The sequence below is a fragment of the Leucoraja erinacea genome, chromosome 39, assembly GCF_028641065.1.
Source record: "Leucoraja erinacea ecotype New England chromosome 39, Leri_hhj_1, whole genome shotgun sequence".
In the NCBI taxonomy this organism is placed as follows: Eukaryota; Metazoa; Chordata; class Chondrichthyes; order Rajiformes; family Rajidae; genus Leucoraja; species Leucoraja erinaceus.
The window spans coordinates 3,327,422-3,337,421 of record NC_073415.1 but is presented as its reverse complement, the minus strand read 5'-3'; the positions used below and the strand labels follow the sequence as shown (position 1 = coordinate 3,337,421).

General features: G+C 53.5%; 1 protein-coding gene across 1 annotated transcript in view; it reads left to right on the top strand.

Annotated features, from left to right (window-relative positions):
* The window catches only part of LOC129714414 (rho GTPase-activating protein SYDE1-like), a 58,278-nt gene extending 54,873 nt beyond the window's left edge, over positions 1-3,405 (top strand). Inside the window, exons 9-10 of the mRNA XM_055663993.1 lie at positions 792-1,023; positions 2,194-3,405. Coding sequence (XP_055519968.1) covers positions 792-1,023; positions 2,194-3,020 — 1,059 coding nt within the window. The 3' untranslated portion in view covers positions 3,021-3,405. The remainder of the gene's footprint in view (positions 1-791; positions 1,024-2,193) is intronic.
* The last annotated feature ends 6,595 nt before the right edge of the window (positions 3,406-10,000 follow it).

Sequence of the window (10,000 nt, the reverse complement as noted above, 5' to 3'; positions counted from 1 at the left end):
CCTCTCCCCCCTTAGGTCTCTCAGTCTGAAGAAAGGTCTCGACCCAAAATGTCGCCCATACCTTCTCTCCACAGTGGCTGCCTGTCCCGCTGAGTTACTCCAGCATTTTATGCCCATCTTCGGTGTAAACCAGCATCTGCAGTTCCTTCCTTTCCATTCACTATGTTTGCTATAGTATAAAGGCCCTTCAGCCCATCCGGTCCACGTCGACCATCGATCACGTTCTATGTTATCCCACTTTCTCATCCGCTCCCTACACACTGGGGGGCATATTTACAGCGGGCCAGTCAACCTACAAACCTGCACGTCTTTGGGATGTGGGAGGAAACCGGAGCGCCCGGAGGAAACCCACGAGATCACAGGGAGAACGTGCAAACTCCGCACAGACAAAACCGGGTTTCTGGAACGGCAGATCCGTTCCTATAGCCGACTTCCGATGCCGACTTGGTGGGCCGGTGTCTTGGAATGGGGAAGGGGGCTAGGGTAGAGGGGGTAGAAGGGGGGGGGGGGTAGAAGGGGGAGGGGGGTGGAGGGGACAAGGGAGGGCAGTGAAGGGGGCTGTGGAGAAGGGGATTGAAGGGGACTGGGGAGAGAAAGGGATTGGGGAGGAGTTAGGGAAAGAAGAATGGGGGGGGAGATGGGGGAGAGGGAGTGAAGGGGGGGGAATGGAGGAGGAGAGAAGGGGAGCAGGTGGGGAATGAGGTAAGGGGTGATGGGGGGGTGTGGAGTGAAGGGGGTAGAGGTGGGTCCAGTTGTGGGTCTCTGTGTTACTCTCCTCTCTCCTCCCTCAGGCCACGCTGACCCTACTGCTTGACCACCTCAGCCTAGTGGCCTCCCTGCAGGAGTCCAACAAGATGACATGCCAGAACCTGGCGGTGTGCTTTGGACCTGTTCTCCTTGGTCAGAAGCAGGAGAGCTCCCAGCACGGTTCCTCCACCTTCTCCCACTCCAAGGAGCTGGCCAGTGCCCTGGACTTCAAGAGGCACATCGAGGTGTTGCACTATCTGCTCCAACTGTGGCCCAGTAAGTAGGTCAGGGTCTTCCAGGGACCAACCACTCACTCCTGGGCTAACATACGATGAGCGTTTGACAGCGCTGAGCCTGTACTCGATGGGGTTTAGAAGGATGAGGGGTTGAAACTTACCGAATGGCGAAATGCCTGGATAGAGTCAATGTGGGGAGGATGTTTCCACCAAAGATCCTACAGCGAGCAAGATAGGTCACTGGACGAAAAAGACGCAGTCCGGTCACGGGCAGATTCATGGGTAATTTCCGGCCCCATTTCTGTAACCGGCTTCCGTCTCCGCACCAGAGATCCCGCAGCGGAGCAAAGATACTAGTGCGGAGACGGAAGCCGGTTACGGAAACATCCTCGTAAAAATAAAAGTTCTTTGGGAAAAATCTTCTCCTCATTTTCAGAATTGTAATTTATTAACACAAACTGTTCCCCCGCAACGTTGATTACACTGCGAGTCGGGTCGGGTTACTAAAATGGATGAAAAAAAGGCCCACGTTCCGCTCCATTGTGTACTACACGTCTGCCCATTGCATTTAGCAGGAGTGGTCTATCTTGCTCCGCTATAGGATCTTTTGTTTCCACTAGTGGGAGAGTCTAGGACCAGAGGGCGCAGCCTCAGATGAAAAGGATGTTCCTTTAGAAAGGAGATGAGGAGGAATTTCTTTAGTCAGAGGGTGGTGAATCTGTGGAATTCATTGCCACAGACGGATGGTGAGGGCCAAGTCAACAGATATTTTAAAGATTGAGATAGATTCTTGATTAGTACGGGTGTCAGGGGTTATGGGAAGAAGGCAGGTGAATGGGGTTGAGAGGGAAAGATGGATCAGCCATGATTGAATGGCAGAGTGGACTTGATCGGCCGAATGATCTAATTCTTTGCCGATATCTTATGAAACCTGATAATGCAGAGGAATGTTGATTAGTTTATAGATACAGCATGGAAACAGGACCTTCGGCCCACCGAGTCCACGCCGACCATCGATCACTGGTTCACACTAGTTCCAAGTTGTCCATCATTTGCATCCACGCTCTACACTCACACCAGGAGTAATTTTCCCTCCAGGCCAATCAACCTGTAAACACACACATTTAGGGATTGCTGCCACCTCGGGCTTCCTGGATAGGTGTAGGTTCCAGCGGGAATGTTTCACACTCCTCTCTCCTCTCGCCCTCAGGTGAGCGATCCAAAGACAAGCGGGACGGGTTGGAACAGCAGCGGGCAGGCGAGTGTCCGCGTGCAAGACCCCAGGCGCCTGCAGCCGAGGAGGTGGTGTGCCGCAACCGTGTGGGCCGCTCGACAAGCTCGTCCCGCTACCGACACGCCGGCGACTGGAGCAGCTGCGGCCGGAACTACCTGCGGCCGGCGGGCGGTCAGGAGGTGGACGAGCGCGGCCAAGGCCCCGCACTGGGCACCAATGTCCTGGGCTCGCAGCAACCCGCTGACAGGCAAGATGGCGGCCGATGTCGCGCTGACGGACAAGATGGCCGCCAACACCACGCGGAGGGGCAAGATGGCCGACACCTGGACGCAGACACACAAGATGGTCGCCCCCCACAGCACGCGGACACACAAGATGGCAACCAATGTCACACGGACAAACAAGATGGCCGTCTACAGCAGGGGGACAAGCAAGATGGCCGCCAACAACACGTGGATGAGAAAGATGGTGGCCAACAACACATGGAGGGGCAAGATGGCCGCCTACTGCACGGGGACAAGCAAGATGGTGGCCAGCACCACGTGGACAGACTAGACGGCGGCTCAATCCCCAGCAACAGGCAAGATGGCGGTTCGAATCCCACCAGTGGGCGCAATTGCGACTTGTTACCGGTCAACGGACAGGGCGACGGTTTGTTTCCGGGCGCCGGCCAAGATGGCAACCCGTTCAGTGACGATGATGAGCTGGACTTCGAGTCGTGTTTCAGCGGCAGGACCAAGGAGTTTGACAGTTTGATCGCTGACATTGAGCGGGAACTGGCCAAGAAGATCATCTTCCTGTGAGGAGAATGGAGAGGTCGGAGGTCGGGGCCAGACGCGGGCGGCCGTGGGCGTGGGCTGTCCCACGCGCTGCCCGCGTGGCCCAGTGTGCAATAACACGGTTGCCTGGCAACACGAGCGTCACGCATGTTCACATGTATGTTTCCCAATGTAGCGTGTGCATGGTCTTCCTTCATTCTGTCTCCCTGGGGGTTTTGTAGTGAGGGTGTCCCACAGACTGTTACTATCCCCCCTCCCCTCAATCAACCCTCCCTCCCTCCCTGATCTGAGGCCCACTCCCCTCCCTTCCTTCCCCACCCCTCCCCCACACCCAGACCAGTGCCCTTCCAGCCCTAGGCTGTGATTCCCTCAAAGATTGTTGGCCTTGATGCTCCCCCCCTCCCCCCCCCCCCCCCCCCCCCCCCCCCCCCCCACCCCCCAGCCAGGCTGGGCGTTGATGGGAACGGTGGTGCCCGCTGACTATAGACATGCCACCTCCCCCGGGGAGATTGGAAACAGTGTTTTGAGGAACCTGCTCAGGCCATTCAGCCCTATTCTGTGCAACTATCACGCTTTGTGTTTTAGTGGATCGGTAAACCGCTCAGTACGTGCTGCAAATAATCCCCAACACTCAGTCCCCACAAGAACATTTCCCCCCCCCCCCCCCCCACCTCAGTCAGTATTAAACAAAGGGTCTCGGCTCTGGAGACCAGCGAGAGGGGGTCGCAAATCACAAATGTGATATAAATAGATTGAGATCAAGTGACTTTGAAATATATTATATATACAAAATATATATATATATAAAATGCTTTATTTAAGGTTCACGTTTATTTTTGTAGATCGAACGTTTTTTTTCTTTTGGAGAGTTGTGAATGTATTTGTGGGAAATTCCGCCCCCCCCCCCTTCTCCCCCCCCCCCCCCCCCCCCCCCCCGAGTCTGTCGGATCCTCAGCGCGGGTTTGGTGCCGAATATCCCCCGGGGGTTTCAAACCAAAGGTGAACGTTGCAGCCGACTAGCGCCTGGCTCCTTCTTTCCCCACTCACTATTTATCCAAGTCTGACAAGCAACTCCAGTACTTTGTTTAATAAACTGTAACACTTTACTCTGAAGGTGCTGTCTCTCTCCCTCTCTCTCTCTCCCTCTCTCCCCCTCTCCCCCTCTCCCCCTCTCTCTCTCCCTCTCTCTCTCTCTCCCTCTCTCCCCCTCTCTCTCTCTCTCCCCCTCTATCTCTCTCTCTCTCTCTCTCTCTCTCTCTCTCTCTCCATCTCTCTCTCTCTCTCTCTCTCTCTCTCTCTCTCCCTCTCCCTCTCCCTCTCTCCCTCTCCCTCTCTCCCTCTCTCTCTCCCCCTCTCTCCCTCTCTCCCCCTCTCCCCCTCTCCCCCTCCCCCCCTCCCCCCTCCCTCTCTCCCCTCTCCCCCTCTCCCCCCCTCTCCCCCTCTCCCCCTCCCTCTCCCCTCTCCCCCTCCCCCTCTCTCCCCACCCTCTCAAACTCTCTCAAGAACTCCCTCCTCTCCCCCTCTCTCTCCCCCCCTCTCTCCCCTCTCTCCCTCTCTCCCTCTCTCCATCTCTCTCTATCTCTCTCTCTCTCTCTCTCCTCTCTCTCCTCTCTCTCTCTCTCCCTCTCTCTCTCCCCCCTCTCCCTCTCCCTCTCGCTCTCTCTGTCTGTCTGTCTGTCTGTCTTCCCCTGTGTTGGGTATTGAGGAAGTCCCGGGTGGATGGGGAGAAGGCAGGAGAATAGGGTTAGGAGGGAGAGATAGATCAGCCGCGATTGAATGGCGGAGTAGACTTGTGTAGGAGGGAAATGGTTTAACCCGTAGATTTTACCTGTGGAATTCTCTGCCTCAGAAGGCAGTGGAGGCCAGTTCTCTGGATGCTTTCAAGAGAGAGCTCGATAGGGCTCTTTAAAAATAGCAGAGTCAGGGGATATGGGGAGAAGGCAGGAACGGGGGGTACTGATTGGGGATGATCAGCCATGATCACATTGAATGGCGGTGCTGGCTCGAAGGGCCGAATGGCCTACTCCTGCACCTATTGTCTATAGACACAAAAAGCTGGAGTAACTCAGCGGGACAGGCAGCATCTCTGGAGAGAAGGAATGTAGCTCTGCCCTCTAGTTCTTTGAATTTTTAGCTTTAGAGATACAGCGCGGAAACAGGCCCTTCGGCCCACCGAGTCCGTGCTGGCCAGCGATCCCCGCACGCTAACACTATCCTATCCTACATTTTTAGTGATGTTTTTTATACCGAGCCAATTAACTTACAAACCTGCACGTCTTTGTAGTGTGGGAGGAATGGAGATCCCGGAGAAAACCCAACAGGTCACGGGGAGAACGTGCAAACTCCGTACAGACAGCACCCGTAGCCGGGATCGAACCCTGGTCTCCGGGACAGTAAGACAGTAAGACAGCTACTCTACCGCTGCACCACAGTGCCATCTAGTGGTGGACATTTCCACCCTGGGGGAAAAAGGTTTTGACTGTCTACCATATCTATGCCTCTCATAATTGTATATACTTCTATCCAGTCTCCTTTCCACATTCCAGAGTAAACAATTCACGTCTGTCTTCCAGTAGCTGGAACACTCTAATCGAGGCAACATTCCGGTAATCCTCCCCTGATCCCTCTCCAAAACGTCCTGATCTTTCCTGTAATGGTAGCGCCCATAGCTGCTCGCAATACTCCAAATCCAGTCTAACCAAAGTCCTATGGAGCTGATCAGGACTTCCTAACTCTTATACTCAATGCCTCTCGGAATACGATACAAAGAAACATAGAAAATAGGTGCAGGAGTAGGCCATTCGGCCCTTCAAGCCTGCACCGCCATTCAATATGATCATGGCTGATCATCCAACTCAGTATCCCGTACCTGCCTTCTCTCCATACCCCCTGATCCCTTTAGCCACAAGGGCCACATCTAACTCCCTCTTAAATATAGCCAATGAACTGGCTTCAACTACCTTCCATGGCAGAGAATTCCACAGATTCACCACTCTCTGTGTAAAAAATGATTTTCTCATCTCGGTCCTAAAAGACTTCCCTCTTATCATTAAACTGTGACCCCTAGTTCTGGACTTCCCCAACATCGGGAACAATCTTCCTGCATCTAGCCTGTCCAACCCCTTAAGAATTTTGTACGTTTCTATAAGATCATCCCTCAATCTTCTAAATTCTAGCGAGTACAAGCCGAGTCTATCCAGTCTTTCTTCATATGAAAGTCCTGCCATCCCAGGAATCAGTCTGGTGAACCTTCTCTGTACTCCCTCTATGGCAAGAATGTCTTTCCTCAGATTTGGAGACCAAAACTGTCTTGTCGATACGATAGAACGGTATCTATCCCAGGAGGGACATTGATCTGCCAACAGTCATAACAACACAAGCTACATGAAGGATCTCCTGTGGCGTTCTGTGCTGCATCTTGGTGGAACCGGTCTGTTGCTGAAGGTGCTCCTTAGGTTGACCAGTGTGTGTCATGGAGGTGGGTGGGCACGGAAACAGGCCCTTCGGCCCACTGAGTCCGCTCCAACCAGTGATCCCCGAACACCAGTTCTATCCCACGCACACGGGGGCAATTTACAGGGGGCCAATTAGCGGTCACAGGGAGGACGTACAAACTCCGTACAGACAGCAGCCGAGGTCGGGATCGAACCCGCGTCTCTGGTGCCGTGAGGCAGCAACTCTCCCGCTGAGCCACCCCGTCCTGTCGGGGTTGGATCCAACTGCCCGCTTCCAGCTGATGCAGCGCCCCGGAGTTTAAGGGCCTGTCCCACTGTACGAAGTAATTCAAGAGTTCTCCCGAGTTCTCCCCTGATTCGAGCTGGTGTAATGTACATAGCAGGTACGTAGGCGTTCGTGGATGTCACGTAGCGGCTCGTACGAGTAACGGCAGGTACCCGGGAAATGCGGTAAATTGGTGATGTTTTTTTCAACACTGTGAAAAATGTCCACGAGTAAAAAAATACTCGTGATGAAATTTGTTAAACTGTTTCTTCGTAAGAGCCGCTACGTGACATCCACGTACTCCTACAAACCCACTACGTACATCCACGAGTTCGAATCAGGGGAGAACTCTTGAATTACCACGTACAGTGGGACAGGCCCTTTACTGGGTTGTGGGGGTGGAGAAGGGGGAGAGGGAGTGGGGGTGGCAATGGGAGTGGGGGGGGGGGTGATGATGGGGTCGGAGAGGAGGGGGAGATAGGGGACGGAGGGGGGATCTGGGGTAGGCGGAGTGAGGGGAGGGGGAAGAGGGTGAGGGGGAGAAGGAGAGGGAGTGAAGGGGAGGAGGAGGGAGTTGGGGAAGGGGGTGGAGGGGAGTGGGGGGCGATTGGAGAGAGGGAGGGGGCGGGGGAAGGGGTGAGAAGGGGAGAGGGAGGAGGAGGGGGCGGGGAAGGGGGTGGAGGGGGAGTGCGGGGGGCGATTGGAGAAAGGGAGTGGGCGGGGGAAGAGGGAGAGGGAGTGGGGGGCGAGAGGGGAGGAGGATTGGTGGGAGGGAGGGAGGGGGGGAGCTGGGGACGAGGGTGGAGGGGGGAGTGGGTGCCCCGTTCTGAACACAATGTTGTCGAGGACAATGCTACTAGCCAGACCCACAGCTCCAGGCGCCGTTCATCACCCGGGGACTGGTGCACTCTGCCCGGCCCTGACACAACCTCCCATTCCACCCACGGCCTTATTTGGTAAAGTCTCTGGAAAAGCTGGGACTGTTCCAGGACATAAAACACGCACCAGGCTCAATGTAGAACCAAGGAGCCGTCGATGCTGGTTTATACCACAGACAGACAGACACAGAGTAACTCATTGCGGGTCGGGCAGCATGTCTCGGGGATATGGATGGGTGCTATTTCGGGTCGGGACCCTTCTTTAGAAGAAAGGTTCACCACATCTGTGGCCGAGAGTTTCGTTTCGTTTGGAGATACAGCACTGAAACAGACCCTTCGGCCCACCGAGTCCCACCAACACTATCCCACACACACTGGGGACAATGTACATTTTTACCGAGCCCAATTAACCTTGTGGATGGGAAACCGGAGCACCCAGAGAAAACGGGGAGAACGTGCGAACTCCACACCGACGGCACCCGTGGTCAGGATCGAACCCGGGTCTCTGGCGCTGTGAAGCAGCGGCTCCACCTGGTGTCACGGCCCGATATGCCTGGGTTTCAGCACCTAAGTTACAGAGAAAGGTTGAACAAGATAGGTCTTTATTCTTTGGAGCGCAGAAGGTTAAGGGGGGGTGTAGACAAAAATGCTGGAGAAACTCAGCGGGTGCAGCAGCATCTATGGAGCGAAGGAAATAGGCAACGTTTCGGGATGAAACCCTTCTTAAGGAGGGACTTGATAGAGGTCTTGAAATTTATGAGAGGGATAGACAGAGTTGACGTGGATCAGCTTTTCCCATTGAGAGTAGGGAAGATTCAAACAAGAGGACAGGATTTGAGAATTAAGGGACAAAGGTTTAGGGGTAACATGAGGGGGAACTTCTTTACTCAGAGAGTGGTAGCTGTGTGGAATGAGCTTCCAGTGGAAGTGGTGGAGGCAGGTTGGATTTTTTCATTGGATAGTTATATGGACGGGAAAGGAATGGAGGGCTATGGTCTGAGTGCAGGTAGATGGGACTAGGTGAGAATAAGTGTTCGGCACGGACTAGAAGGGTCGAGATGGCCTGTTATATGGTTATGGTCACCGATTCCTTTTCTCCAGAGATGCTGCCTGATGCGCTAAGTTTCTCCCCTGCATTTTGTGTCTGTTTTCTGTGACACTCTGTCTGTTTGTGCACAAAAAAATGATCATTTTCCTAATGTGGGACTTTTCATTCAATAACGCAATTGTATCTAGTCTTCTCCTGTAGTTTGTTTATTTTAAGAAGCCATTATTCCCTGTACAAACCCCATGTTCCCGAGAATTGAAGTGATGTCCCCGGCTGATTGCTGTTAGACTTAGCTCAGTCCTGCTTTCCCACCGCTGGACACCAGCCGGCGCCAGTGAGCTGCTCCAAGGTTTGTCGCTGCGGCACTGCCACCGGCCACCAGGAGGCGCGACGGAGCGCCACCGACTCCTACACTGGTCAGAGCCCAAATGGGGGTGAATTGAATGGGAAGGAACTGCAGATGCTGATTTAAACCACAGATAAATTACAAAATGCTGGAGTAACTCAGCGGGGCAGGCAGCATCTCTGGAGAGAAGGAATGGGTGACGTTTCAGGTCGAGACCCTTCTTCAGACTGGTTTGGAATAAGGGAAACGAGCCATTCATCAGCTAGAGAGCAGCCCTGACCGACCATCTACCTCATTGGAGACCTGAAGACTATCTTTAATTAAACTTTCATTGCTAGCACGCAGCAAAAATGCTTTTAGACAATAGACAACAGACAATAGGTGCAGGAGTAGTCCATCGAGCCAGCACCGTCATTCAATGTGATCATGGCTGATCATCCCCAATCAGCACCCCGTTCCTGCCTTCTCCCCATATCCCCTGACTCCGCTATCTTTATCCAATTCTCTCTTGAAAGCATCCAGAGAACCTGCCTCCACCGCCCTCTGAGGCAGAGAATTCCACATATTAACAACTCTCTGCGTGAAAAAGCTTTTCCTCATCTCCGTTCTAAATGGCTTATCCCTTATTTTTAAACTGTGTGGCCCCTGGTTCTGGACTCCCCCCAACATCGGGAACATGTTTCCTGCCTCTAGCGTGTCCAAAGTCTTAATAATCTTATATGTTTCAATAAGATTCCCTCTCGTCCTTCGAAATTCCAGCGTGTACAAGCCCAGCTGCTCCATTCTATCAACATATGACAGTCCTGCCAGCCCGGGGATTTTCTCCGGGTGCTCCGGTTTCTTCCCACATTCCAAAGATGTACAGGTTTGTAGGTTAAATGGCTTTGGTAAAGATCGTAAATTGTGAAGGATAGTGCAAGTGCATGGGGGGGGGGGGGTTCATTGGTCAGTGGGCTGAAGGACCTGTTTCCGTGATGTATCTCTAAACTAAAAAAAAAATTGATAGATTTTT